Source organism: Eleutherodactylus coqui, chromosome 3 (genome assembly GCF_035609145.1).
Source record: "Eleutherodactylus coqui strain aEleCoq1 chromosome 3, aEleCoq1.hap1, whole genome shotgun sequence".
Taxonomy (NCBI): domain Eukaryota; kingdom Metazoa; phylum Chordata; class Amphibia; order Anura; family Eleutherodactylidae; genus Eleutherodactylus; species Eleutherodactylus coqui.
This window is the reverse complement of record NC_089839.1, coordinates 137,590,534-137,605,266: the sequence shown is the minus strand read 5'-3', so window position 1 is coordinate 137,605,266 and position 14,733 is coordinate 137,590,534. Positions and strand designations below refer to the sequence as shown.

The following is a 14,733-nucleotide window of genomic DNA, read 5'->3' as shown; positions in this document are numbered from 1 at the left end:
GGAATTGGCTCTGTTGTGCAGCTGGATTCTACATGGTATCATTTGTCCAGCAACGAAATTCCGCCGTATACTCTGCAACGGAAAGTCGCCCTTGTCGTGGCATAGTGATTCGAATCATCAAAGATTTGGCCCATAGCAGTCATGAAGGTATCAAGGCTGTCTAGGAGATTACTGTTGGCCTCTATGTATGGCGTGATCCATGCAAACGCCTCATCAGTGAGGAGGTTAATGATGAAAAAAGAGGATTTTTTACTCACCGTAAAATCTCTTTCTCGTCTCGTCATTGGGGGACACAGCAAAGACCGTGGGATATAGCTTCTGCCACTAGGAGGCGACACTAAGCACAAAAAGTTAGCTCCGCCCTCTGGCTATATCCCTCCTGCCGACAGCAGGCTAATCAGTTTGTCATGCCAGCAGTTGGAGTAGCCATGCGGGAACCGAGAGACAACAATAGTTAGCAATATGACACATCAACAAAATTTAACTGTAATGAAAAACACATGACCATGTGTGACTTACAGAATCCGGAGTCCGACCAGGACCACCACTGTGTCATATAAAGAAAGAGGGGTGGGTGCTGTGTCCCCCAATGACGAGACGAGAAAGAGATTTTACGGTGAGTAAAAAATCCTCTTTTCTCGCTCGTGTCATTGGGGTACACAGCAAAGACCGTGGGACGTCCCACAGCCGTCCCCGAGGGTGGGTACAAAAATCATAAACGCATGCAGTCAGTTTACAGCCGTCTGTAAAACCCTTTTGACCTAGCAAGCGTCGGCTGATGCAAACGTATGCATCTGATAAAATTTAGAAAAAGGCGTGCAGGGATACCCAGGAAGCCGCCCTACACACTTGTGACACTGAGGCCCCGTGATTTACCGCCCATGAAGCCCCCAGTGCCCTGGCGGAGTGTGCCGTCACCGGAAACTGCGGTGTCTAACCTCTAACCCGGTAGGCCTCCACCACTGCCGAACGAAACCAGCGAGCAACTGTCACTTTTGATGCTGCAAGACCACGTCTCGGACCATCCGGTATCACAAACAGGGAACCCGAGCGCCGGAAGGACGCGGTCTGGTCCAAATACGTCCTCAGGCGTGGACTAGGTCTACGGTATGCAGAGCCCGTCCCCTAGGGTGAACAGTCTCTGGACACGATGGTAGTACAAGGTCTTCATTAATGTGGAAGGTTGACACCACCTTTGGGAGAAAAGACCGCACCGGTCACAGCACCACCCCATCCTGGTGAAAAACCGTAAAAGGTGGTTTTGCCGACAGAGCCTCAATCTCCGACACCCTGCGCGAAGAGGTAACCGCCACCAGGAAGGCAACCTCCCAGGACATCAGCCGCCGCGATATCTCCACTAATGGTTCAAACGGATGAGCCTGTATGGCATCCAGAACCCGTTTTAGGTCCCAGGGTGGCATCGGAGACCGAAAAGGCCGGAACCTATCCCTTAAGGGAGCTGAGGCTCAGGCCCAAGTCCAACCCGTCCTGGAGAAAAGACAAGGAGGCGAGCCAACGAGAAATGCCTCGGGTGTGCCCCCCTCTGCTCGCACCAGCGAAGGGATGTTTTCCACACCCGGTGATATGGTAAAAAATTCCATGCAGGAAAAAGTGTAATCCACGCTTGCCTGCAGAGCAAAATTTGTAATCCTCTCTATTTAGTCATATTTAAAATTGCCAGGTGTACCCATCTCTAACCAGACACGTATTGGCTGCACAGAGCCCTCGTAAGTGGTAGTGAAGTGAGCAAGCTGACAATACAGCACACCATATTCTAGTGTTTGTTCTTTGGAATTACCCGGTGAAATACTTTCAATGACGACGGCTTTCTAGCCCTAATCATTGTTGGAATAACTGGGTCTGAGAAACCCGTGCCCTCAGTACCGTGGCCTCCACCGCCACGCCGTCCAATGCCGCGTAGCCAAATTCTGGTGGTAGAGGGGACCCTGAGAGAGCAGATCTTTTCACAGGGGTACCACCAGGGCACGACTGCTACCAGGTCCACGAGTTCCGCATACCATGTTTCTTGCGGTCAATCTGGGACTAAGAGAATCACAGGTAGCCCTCCTTCCTGTTTCTCCAGAGCAGCCGGGAAATGAGGAGCTTGCGGGAAGACCTAGGGGTAATGACAACCCGTCCGGGGAGCCATTAGCGCATCTGCTGCTAGTGCTCTGGGATCCCTTGACCTGGCCAGCTAGGCTGGAAGCTTCTGTCTGAAGCGGGATGCCATCGGATCCAGTGACTCCTTTGCTGCAGGTCCCGCCCTGATGGCTTATGTAAGCCACCGCGGTCGCACTGGCATTCCCTCCAGCCGATGTGCAAAGAACTGCAAGGTCCGGACTACTGCTTGCAGCTCCAATACATTTATATAGAGACCGGATTCCTGCCTGGACCAGGTTCCTTGTGCCACCGGATCCCCCAGCGCGCACCCTCAGCCTGACATGCTGGCGTCTGTAGCCAGCACCTGCCATTGCAGGCGCAGGAACGACCTGCCCTGCTGAATGCGTGGCCAGTCCAACCATCACTGGAGTGACTGCTGAACCCCAGGTGGAATGCTTATCTTCCGATCGAGGGATCATGCCAACCCATACTGGGCAAATGAAACCGCCTCAGAAAACGAGACCATTAGGCCCAAGACCTTCATTGCATGGCGGATCGCCACCAGTTGCCGTCATAGAAGGGACAGTACTTGCTTCTGCAGCAGCTGGTGTTTTGCCTCCGGGTGAGCCACTCGACCCAGAATCGTGTCGAAGCACATCCCCAGGTACACCATGCATTGTGCTGGCACAAGAGATGCCTCTTGTAATAAATCAGCCAGCCAAACCTGGAAGAGTGTCCAAGGCAATCTGCAGGCTCTCCAGGTTGTCCCGCTGGGTCGGGGCTTTACCAGGATGTCGTCCAGATATGGCATGGCAACGACCCCCCTGGAATGCACGAATGCCATTACTGCGGTTAAGACTCTTGTAAACACCCTGGGAGCTGTTGCCAGCCCGAAAAGCAACGCTGTGAACTGGAAACCATCCGATCCAGTGCCCGAATCGGAGGAAGCGCTGGTGCGCCTGATGAATGGGGATTTGTAAATATGCATCCTGGATATCTATCGAGGAAAGGAACTCCCCTGCCTCCAAGGATGCGAGGACCGGTCGTACAGATTCCATGCGGAAATGACGAACCGCCACCAACTTGATCAATTTCTTTAGAGCCACAATCGGACAGACAGCCACCCTTTTCGGGGACCACCAAAGGATTAGTGTAGAACCCCGCACAGTGATGCTCGGGGAGAGCTTGCACCACCCCCTGCAAAATAGAGAGTGTGGACCGCCTTGAGGATAGCTGCTGCTTTCCCTGGGTCCCTCGGGGTTCTGGGCCGAAAAAAAGGGGGCGGACGTGTGGTTGCATCAGGAACTCTATTGCATAGCCCCTGGACACGACCTCCTGCACCCAGGTATCTGAGACATGAGTCGACCAGACCTGGCTGACCTAGAGAAGCCGACCCCCCACCCTATCCGGAAACAGGTGGGGGCAGTCCCTCATGCGGAGGGCTTTTGGAACTCTTCGTAGGCTGAGGCCCACGCCAAGAGACCTTGGTTTAAAGGGAGTCCTCTTCCTTTATACCCGCTCCTGCGGACGTTTCCTCTCCATCCTGCGAGAACTCGTTCGGCGACAGGGGCAAAAGTCTCTGCTGCGGCAAAAGCGAGCTCCTTTTACCCGTAGAAGTCAACGGGACCTGGGCCTCCCAGGCGGACATGCTGGCTGGGGGCCGCTATCTGACGAGAGCAAGAACATTCAGCTTAGAATGCCCGTTGACCCTCTGAGATGAGCCCGACTAGCTCGGCGCCAAAAAGGCGAGATCCTCCAAAGGGCATATTGATTACCGACCCCTTTGAAGAAGCATCTGCATCCCACGATTTTAACCATAGGCTCCGGCAAGTTGCCATTGATGCTGCAGAGGCCCGAGCCACCTGTTTGGCTGCATCTGCTGTGCTGTGCCTGGCAAATTCCCGGGAGAAGCCCCTTCAAGGACTCCCCCTCGTAACCGTTTTGCCCAGTCAGTAATAGCCTTACTGACCCGGGAAGAGGCAAACACAGGCTTAAGAGCCGACCTAACCGCCTCGAAAACGGTCTTCGCCAACGCCTCGACCTTTCGATCCTTGAAATCCGTGAGATAGGAGGACTCCGCCGTAGGCAGCATAATAGGCTTAGCCAGGCGAGAGATAGGCGAATCAACTAGCGGTGGGATCGACTACTTCTCCTAACTTTTGCGAGAAGAGGTATTTCCCGTCCAAGTAACCAAACTTGGAAGGAACGCTTATCCCGGTGCCTTCCACTCCTTAGATAGGACCTTGTCAAAGGCCTCATGGGCAGGAAAGGTCTTCAGGAAGTGTCTGGGCTGCCTAAAAGAAAAGGATCCCAGACGCCTGTGGCTCTTGCTCAGTGAGCTGAAACGTATCCCCTAAGCTCTCCACCATCGCCGAAAATCTAAGGACCTGATCCTCCTCCATGACAAAGTCTGAGGAGGAGTCAAACCAATCCTCGTCCGAACAGACCTTCTCTGTCGATGATCGACGCGACCTCGTACCCGAGGAGCGCAAAACGGCGAGGAGGATGGAGACCGGGAGGACCGCCGTGAGTCCGGGGGCCTGTCCCGTCTTCGCCGACGGCCGCGCTGCGAGCCATCTCTGTTTCTCTCACATGAACCGGAAGCGTCCTGTGCCAACTTCTCCAAAATCGCACCAGACGCCCGAGTGAGGATCGACCCTGCAAGGGACAAGGAGCGGGCCCACTCCAGCTCGGCCATAAATGGGGGCTGAACGGGGGAGGGGTGCTTTGCACTGTCACTTGTTTCGCTGGGGAGCAGTCTCTACAAAATAGCTCAGCCTGTCCGCATGCGAACTCTAGGGTACGGCGTGAGCAAGCCAAGCGCGTTGCTCTTGCTGTCCCTGGTCCAGCCTTCAGAACTCTGAGGTCGGACATGGTGCTGGGATTTTGACCTGGCAAAAAGCTGCAAACTATCCTCCTCTATGCCAACCGCCGGCAGGAGGGATGAGCCGCAAGAGGGGGAAGATCGCCGCCAGGCAGCTTACCCTGGGTCCTTGTCGAGGTCCGGGGAGCCGCTGAGTCGAGAGCCTGCAGATGCTGAAGAGGCCTCCTGGAACTTTGACTTGTACTGCACACCAGCCTGAGCAAGCACAGCAGCAAGGAGTGGAGGCGCAGGGCGGTCTCAATCTTTGGCGCCGCTGTCTCCCAATATGCTGCTTCACCACATCATCCCTCCTCACAATCCTTGAGAGGGAGGGAGGAAGGGAGGGGCCGGAGAGGGGCACCGTGCATCCCAAAGAGGCCACGCCCCTACGCGCGGCGCCGCGAAGCCACGCCCCCTACGCAGCTAAGCCACGCCCCCTACGCTGCGCCCCGCGAAGCCACGCCCCCCATGCGTGCTAGGGCGTGGTCAAGTCGTAGCCACGCCCCCCATCAGTCCAGAGTGTTGCTGCCGCGCCCAGGGCTGCACAGAGGCCCCCTATTGTGCCCCATATGCTGCAGGAGTGCCCCCAATTGCCAGGAGCCAAAGCCCGGGCGGCACTATGTCAATGCGCTGTGCTACTAAGGTGCCTCGCCGGGACACCACCGCGTGTAGCCATACCAACTCAGCATGCTCGTGCCCTGATACCAGCACCAGAACACCACCAGGTAAGCCATCACCCAGAAACAGCCCCCCGCGCTGCCTGCTAGCTCAAAGGGAGCAGAGGGAGAGATTAACCTGCCAGCCGCTGCACTATAATATGGGCACACTAGCGCTTACCCTACGCCATGCCGCGACATACGGGGAGAGCCAAGGGAGGGGGGAAGGGAAGGTCGCCAGCGCATACTCACCTCTTGCGTCCTTGCTGGTGGAAATAGCGGCTCCCCAGTTCCAGCAGCCTACCCCTGTAACATCGCCTGCCCATGGGAAGGGGATGCGGACCTCTGCACCAAACATGGGGGGCTCTCGCTGGCGGGCTACATGCAGATATATATGATCCGGATGGGCCACCTTTTCTTCTGAGGCGGGCCGGGCAAGAAGCAACCTGGACAAACCCGAGGTTGTTCGCCCTCCTCTCCGTTCGGGTTTGATGGGGAGCGTCCTGCCTCTCCGTCTAACCCTGGCCCTTAAAACTAGCCCTAACGGGCACGACCGTCCTCCTACGAGACACTAAGCTAAAAACTGATTAGCCTGCTGTCGGCAGGAGGGATATAGCCAGAGGGCGGAGCTAACTTTTTGTGCTTAGTGTCGCCTCCTAGTGGCAGAAGCTATATCCCACGGTCTTTGCTGTGTACCCCAATGACACGAGCGAGAAACACTTTCTTCTTGTCGCTGGTAAACAAGGTGGGCTGCATCTGGAAATAAATCCGGCATTGATTACGGACACCTCTATACTGACGACGATTCCCACCGAATTTTGCGGGAAGTGAAATGCGGACATCAGAGCCTGAGTGATGCACATCCAGAAGTTGTCTCTGTAAACTGATTATTTTCTTTTGTTGATGTAGCACCAGTGTCTGTAATCCTGCCAACTTCTCTTGATAGAAGGTACAAAATTCCTGGAGCTCTGAAACTTGCTTCCGCAGTGCAGTCACTATGGACGCCATGTTTGGGCGTGATTATGTTGTTGCGTCTTACCGGCGCTGGGTAGGAGCCACGGGTGTAGTAGCCATGCAGGTCTGGAGAGGTAATCAGGGATGAGCCAGGAGTCAATGGTTGGTCTTGGTATGCAGTACAGAAGGATGAGATTGGTAACGTAATCAGATGGAAAGCCAGAAGTCCGTATCAGGAGGTCTTGTCAAAATGGCAGATGAACAGGCAGAAGTGAAGCTGATCAATGCTGTGGAGCAGAATAATCATGCAATCAGTGGATGGAAGGGCCAGATTTATATAGGAAGTGCTAATTAGCAGCAGGGCGGGGCCAGTGGCAGGAACTAGATCAGGGTCAGGACAATGCTAGGATCAGCAGAGGAGCTTGTCCAGCAAGCTCAATAGCTCACTGGGGGGAGAAACTGTCTGGAGCAGAGGAGGTCCCAGGTTTGATCCCTGACAAGAACATTGCTGCCATGTCTGCAGTTTCCTAAAGAGCACCAGAAAGCTATTGGAGCAGTGTTTTGTTGATGGATGAGACCAAAATAGAGCTTTTTGGCTTAAATGAGAAACATTATTTAGGGAGAAAGAAAAAAAACTGCATTTCAACTTGTACTACAATAAAACTTGTATTACATGTGAAAGCTGGTAATATGGTTTGGGCCTGTTTTGCTACATCTGGCCAGGACAGCTTGCCATCATTGATGTAACAATGAATTCTGAATTATACCAGTAAATTCTAAAGGAAAATGTCCAGACAAATGTCCTTTAGCTGGATCACAAGTCGTACTACAAAACAATGGTTAAAGAAGAATAAAAATAGGACATGCCGCGGTTTGTTTGCCGTGCGAGATTTCGCGCCGCCAAACCGCGGCCGTCTGCATAGGAGTGCGTATTGTAATGCACTCCTATGCAGGCTTTGAGCGGCGGAAATCCCACGGGAAATCCCGCCGCCGGATTTCCGCCCGTGTGCAGGCGGCCTTAGGATGTGTATGAAAATCTGATGCAGTTTTAGGTCAAATATAAGCAGAAAGACATGTGGAAAATTCTGACGGGTTCACAAACTTTCCAGCACCATTGTACAATGTCCCCTCCTGTTTCCTTCCATAATGGACAACTGCCCTTAGGTACCTTATTGGAAATATGGCCAAAGTTAATCCAATAGAATGGTCGCCCTGGACTTGTGAAAGGGAAGCTAAAAGAAGAGCAAGCTAAATTGGTTCTGCTTATTAACTCCTCAGCTACTGGTTTCTTCAGACAGCCATCAAATTCTGTTCTCTGTGTTAGATCTCCTTCACACTGAGATTTGGTCTGCGTGAAAAAAGCAAGTAGAACAAAATGGCTGCATTTGGAAGCATTTTTAACCCCTTCCTGCTCCAGGGTGTACATTTACGTCCTGCAGCGTCGGGGTATGTATGAAGAGAGATCGCGGGGCGACCTCTCTTCATACAGTGTGGGCGTCAGCTGTTTATTACAGCTAACACCTGCGGGCACTAGCTGCAATGAGCCGCATGGCTGATCGCGGCTATTAACCCTTTAAATGCTGCTGTCAATTCTGATGCACTTTATCAGTCACCCTGTCTTCCAGAAAAAATGCAGTAAAAAGCTATAAAAAATTTGTATGTATTTCAAAATGGTACCAACGTAAACTACAGGATGTCCCACAAAAAATAAGCCCTCACACAACGACATGGACAAAAAAAATTTAAAAGTTATTGCGCGCAGAAGATGGCGGCAGAAAATAATTGTAAAAAATTAAATATCTTAAAAAGAAAATACAAGTACTACAGCAAAAAAAACTATACAAGTTTGTATCTTAGTAATCGTATTGACCCATAGAATACAGTTAAAGGGGTTGTTTTTTTTTTTTTTTTTAACCCCCCCCCCCCCCCCCCCGTTCGGCGCGAGACAACCCCGATGCAGGGGTTAAAAAAACAAACCGCTCAGCGCTTACCTGAATCCCGGCGGTCCGGCGTCTTCATACTTACCTGCTGAAGATGGCCGCCGGGGTCTGCTCCCTCCGTGGACCGCAGCTCTTCTGTGCGGTCCATTGCCGATTCCAGCCTCCTGATTGGCTGGAATCGGCACGTGACGGGGCGGAGCTACACGGAGCCGGCATTCTGCACGAGCGGCTCCATTGAAGAGAGCAGAAGACCCGGACTGCGCAAGCGCGGCTAATTTGGCCATCGGAGGGCGAAAATTAGTCGGCTCCATGGGAACGAGGACGCTAGCAACGGAGCAGGTAAGTAAAAAACTTTTTATAACTTCTGTATGGCTCATAATTAATGCACAATGTACATTACAAAGTGCATTAATATGGCCATACAGAAGTGTATAGACCCACTTGCTGCCGCGGGACAACCCCTTTAACATGTCATTGTTGTTGCAGTTTGTGTGCTGTAGAAACAAGACACACCGAAAGATGGCGGAATGTCTTTTTTTTAAATAATATTTCTCCACTTAGAATTTTTTAAAAGTTTTTCATAAAATTATATGGCACATTAAATAGCACCATTAAAAATGCAACTCGTCCCACAAAAAACAAGCCCTTATACAGCGACGTCAATGGATACATAAAGGAGTTACGATTTTTTAAAAGGAGGGAGAAAAAAATGAAAATCGAAAAAAAAAAAAAGGCTGTGTCATTAAAAGGGATTAAGCATACTTTAGACTGGCGAAGGGGGAAAAATGCCAGCTTCAGCATGAAAAACTCCCTTATGATAAATTCCCCCCACTGCACCCAATGTGCTTCTCCTCTTTAACCCCTTGAGTGGCGGGTTTCCGACCACCCTGTCGTGCCCACCAGGGCAGGTTTTTTAAAATGGTCTAATCATTGAATTTCAACTAATTTTGCAGTTGCGTCTCAAGAGCCATAACTTTTTCATTTTTCCATTGACATGGCCATATGAGGGCTTGTTTTTTGCGGGACAAGTTGTGATTTTTTAAACAGGGGGGAGGAAAAAAAGGAATGGGGGAAAAAAGAAAAAAAGGGGCCATGTCATTAAGGGGTTAAATAATGCATTAACTTCCTTCTCTGGGTCATTACGACGCATGGATACCACATGTGTGATTGTATTTTTGATATTTTTTACAAAGTAAAGGGAGAAAAGTGTTTTTATTATTTTTTTTAATAATTTTTTAACTTTTTTTTTTTTTAATTTGTTTTTTTTTTGTCCCTTTAGGGGACTTCCACAGGGACCCATCAGGACCACTGATCACATTCCGGGGGTCCGATGGTGACAGCCCTTTACATGCTGCAGTGACAGCCCTTTTACATGCTGCAGTCACATAGACTGCAGCATGTAAGGGGTTAACACAGCAGAGATCAGAGGTTTTCTCTGATCTCTGCTGTAAGAGCTAGTACCTAGCTGTCCTCTGACAGCTAACAACCAGCTCTCCCTGCCACAGAGACCATCGGCTTGCTTTTGACAAGCCGATGGTCTCTATGGCAACCTGTAAACAAAGCAGGAGATTGCCGACATATCGGCAATATCTTCTGCTGGTTTTTCAAAGCCCTTGCTTTGTTCTCTGTGGGTCTGTGCAGGCAGAGCACACTGTCACAGCTTGTGGCATTGTGCTCTGCAGCTCCCATAGTGATACATAGCCCGGAAATCTTCCGGGCTATGTTGCTATGAGCAGTGGATCTCGTCCCGGAAATTTTCCGGGCGTGCCACTCAAGGGGTTAAATGGGAGAAATAATGTCCAAAATTGCATGGAACAGAAGAGGAGATGAAAAATGTCACCTTGTAGTGTGTAGAAATAATTAAGACTTTTTCTCTTGACAGGACTTTGAAGAGGGCTGCCACCTACTGGCCAAGTTTAATGTTATCAGCGAGACGCCTGATGAAATTTTTATAAACGAGAATAACAGTGTGGCTCAGTTTTTATTCGGAATGTTATATTCAGTATCTGAAGGATACCAGGTACGCATATCCTCTCTACCATATGTGAAACTAATAAACTGAAACATTTATGGATACTGACCGGTTTTTGTTTGTGTGGTTTAATTAACTCTCCTCCCCCCAATTGGCTGGTGCATTTTTGAAATGTCCAGCAGAATAGTCAAGGCATTTGTAAGGAGAACAGAATGTGATTAGTTACCCTATTTGTATAGCTGGGTGATTAAGGTAATTTGATTGATTCACCACTTTAAAGCCACACAATTCCGCTGAATTGTAAAATCTATATTAGGGGCGGGGATAATTTTGGACAGGTGACCTGTCAGCGGGGGACGCTTAAAAGACATTGTATGGCATTCAAATGCCATGTGATGTGCATGCAATTTGAGGTTTCCAATTGAAATCAATAAGAAATGCTTGCAATCCTTTGTGGAACACGCCCCTGAGGACCTCCATCTCACAGAAGCGATGCAAGGCGATTTTGAATCAAGAACGCCTCGCATCAGCGTGAAAAACACACGTTGGCAAACGTGATCTCGTGCTTGCCTGTATGAATTTACCCTTAGTTTGGCTAAAACACTGCTGGATCCATTTAATGTGTGTGTCACCATGTTAAAGGTGATTCTGGGGAAATGTTAAGGTCTTATAACCATGTAAAATGAAGACAAAATGCATATTCACCTACTCTGCTGGCTCCGTGTCCAGTGCTTCTGCCCTGGTGCCCACCGCATAGAGCCTGAAATAAGTGGTGGGTGGTCATGTGCCATTCATTGTGCACAAGACAGGGTTCAGTGGCTGTAGGAGAATCCCTGCTGAATCCTGTGAGTGGCTGAGCAGTCATGTGCACAGTGAACAGCACGGGACCGTCCGCCACTTATTCCCGGTTATGTGCATTGAGCATCGAGGCTCTAGTACTTGCCAGGGAGCCGCTAGAATAGGTGAATATTTTTTCTTCATTTTAAGTGATTTTAAGCCTCTGCAATTTTTTTTTTTTTAAATCAATAATTTTTATTGGCATTTTCGATACATACAACATATACAAGCATAAAATATGTTGATTTTCATCATTGACTCTTAAACATTGCGTGGAGGGGGAGAAGGAGAACCTGTTGGTGGCTAATCAAATCCTGTCGCCATTTTCATTGCCTGGGTCCACACTGCCCAGTCCCTTCAGAACTGCACCAGAGCATCCTCTTGGTGAGCAATTAGTTTCACAATTTAGGGTAACAGTGTTTTGCATTTCTTCTATGGAGGGAGTATATTTAGATCTCCAGTTTCTTACTATAAGAATTCGTGAGGTGTGGAATCTGTGAGACACTATTACTGTATGACTTCTAGGTATGTTTCCTATGCCTATTAGGAGCAAGGCTAGTTCGGGTTCTAGTTTTGTCAAAGTAGGTAACAGATTGGATATGTATTGTGAGACCTTGCCCCGGTATTGGCGTATAAGGGGGCATGACCAGAGTATGTGGAGTAAGGATCCAGACATCCCTTCTCATCTGCGACGACCTTAATAGGGAGCAATACCATCTGGTCAGGATTTTTTGATACTGTTCCCAGTGAGAGGCGCAGGCGGTGGATCTGTAGGCCCACTTTAGGGCTTTGCACCACATCTTTTGTGAAAAGTTTTTGTTCAAGTCCTTTTTCCAGTTTAGGAAATTGAGCGTTTTTTTAAAGACTGGGTGCCAGATAGGCAGGTGCCAGATAGGTTTTGAGAGTTTTTTCTGTGATGTTATGTTTGCATTTAGTAAGTCGTTTAGAGGATTTGGTAAAGTTGAAGAGATAGACTTGTGGGCTCTTAGGAAGTTGCAGATATGTAGGTATGTGTAGTGTTCCGAGCATGCCCCCAAACTTCAAAGGCCTGTTTAGGATAGAGAATGCCACTCTAGGTTTCGCTCTCTTCCATACGAATCTGCTCAATTGTTGGTGAAGTGATAGAAAGATTGAGTCAGGGATGGGCACAGCGATAGTTTTGAAATTTTATACAATATCACCCTGCCCATCCAACTAGGCTCGTATCTGGCCAGGCGGTCCAATTCTTTTTGTATTGAGGTTTTCAGTGGGGGGGGGGGGGGGGGGGAGTTTGCTGATGGAAGGTCATAAGTTGAAGGGGTTAAGACTATGCCCAAGTAGGGCAAAGAAGATGGGCACCATTGAAATGAGAATGTAGTTCTTAGGGACTTTTCGTCTGCTTTGGGTAAGTTAATGCCCATCATTTGTGATTTAGTAGAGTTTACTTTATAGTAGGAGATGGCTCAGAATTGCTGCAGAGTAGACACCACTTGGGGAAGTGAGGCCCTCGGATTTGTTAGAGTTAATATTACATTGTCGGCAAATAGGTTAATTTTATGCATGTTTGTCCCTATAGGAACGCCCTCAATATGTGGGTTGGACCTTATTGCCTCCGCCAGTAGTTCCATCATCATTGAGAATACAAGTGGGATAGTAGGCATCCTTGTGTGTGCCGTTAGTAATTTGAAATGGTTTGGATAGGACAACATTCGTCAGAACAGAAGCTGACGGGGTGGTGTAGAGAGCGGTTATGGCGCATGAACCCCCAGTGCACCCTGTCGAATGCCTTCTGCGCGTCCAGGGCAAGGAGCAGAGAAGGCATCCGCGCAGCGCCAGCCCTGGCTATGAGGTTGATCAGACGTCTTGTTCCATCCGGAGCCCGACGTCCCCTCGTGAAGCCCACCTGGTGGTTTTTAATAAGTTGGGGCAGGATAGGAAACAGTCGGTTGGCTAGTATTATTTCTGTATCATTTAATATCCAAGTTGAGGAGTGAAATAGGTCGGAAATTGCCTGGAGTCTCGGGAGCCTTACCCTCCTTGGGAATAGTAACTATAATTGCTTTTAAATTTTCCGGGGGGACTTTACCTGTTGACATTATGTGATTAAAGAAGTCACACATATACTGGAGCAAAGCTGGTTTGAATAGTTTAAGATATTCGTTCGAGAATCCGTCCTGGCCTCGTGATTTGCCCGTCTTTAATGATGGAATAGCTCGTTCTACTTCTTGCAGTGTAATAGGGAGGCTCAGCTCTTGTGTTGGTTTTTACGGGAGAGATGGGAGAGCTAATGTAGATAGGAATGCGTTGATTAACTCCTCATTAGGTTGGGGGGTATGTTTGTCATGGTTTAAATTATAGAGTGAGTTATAGTATTTGCTAAATTCATCAGTGATTTCTTGTGGGCTATAAACCCTGTTGTTCGTTGTCTGAGATATTAAATAAGGGATTCTCGTGTTTGCTTTTTTTGCTTTAACTCGATTAGCCATTAATTTGCTCGCCTTGTTATGCGAGTGATAATGTTGTATTTTAAATCTTTTTAGGTGGTTCACGTGGTCTATTGCAAGGTGCGCTTGTAATTCCGTTCTTGCTTTTTTTTGTAGGGAAGTAAGTTTACCAACGAGAGATCTGCTTTGTGAATCGCAGCCAGGGTAGAAACTTTAGTTAGTAGGTCTAATGTGGTTGCATTGCGTTGCATTGCTTTTTATAGTACGCTGTTTGTTGGCTGAAAAGGCCTCTTATAAATGCCTTGTGCGCGTTCCATAGCATGGAAGGACTGGTGGAGGGGGGAGAGTTGAAGGCAAAAAATTCAGAGAGCATCTTTTCAGTGGTGCTAGTGTTGTTTTTAAGGGACATAACGTGAGTGTTATTTTTCCAAATAAAAGTATTTGAGGGCGGATAGGACAGTTGGAGGGACAGGGTAATCGGGGCATGATCTGACCAAGTGATGTCTCCTATTTCGCATTTTGCCACCATTGCTAAGAGCCATTTGGTTGTTAGAAACATGTCAATATGAGAGTAGGTGTTATGTCTGTGTGAGAAAAACGTGTAGTCTCTCTCGGATGCATGTTTACATCTCCACACGTCATATAGATCCTTTCTCCGCAACCATTTGGAGAGGTGATGGGGAGACCTGTCGCTTCTCGATGTGGAGTCCAAATCTGGGCTATGGATAATATTAAAATTCCCACATATTAGGAGTTTGCCTTTAAATATGTGCGAGATCTGTTTGAGGACCGCATGTAGAAAGGCAAGATGTGCAGTGCTGGGGGCGTAGACACTCACTATGGTCAGCGTCACATTATTGATCTTCCATACCAGAGCGACAAATCTACCCCTCTCATCTAGAACCTCCTGCAGGAGCTGGAAGGCAACCGTATTTTTAATTGCAATAAGGACTCCCGCTTTTTTCTTTGGACCATTAGTGTAGAAAAT

General features: G+C 48.9%; 1 protein-coding gene across 1 annotated transcript in view; it reads left to right on the top strand.

Moving 5' to 3' along the window:
- LOC136620989 (dihydroxyacetone phosphate acyltransferase-like) overlaps positions 1-14,733 on the top strand; it is a 114,622-nt gene that overhangs the window by 73,907 nt on the left and 25,982 nt on the right. Inside the window, exon 12 of the mRNA XM_066596142.1 lies at positions 10,396-10,533. Within this exon, the coding sequence (XP_066452239.1) occupies positions 10,396-10,533 (138 nt within the window). The remainder of the gene's footprint in view (positions 1-10,395; positions 10,534-14,733) is intronic.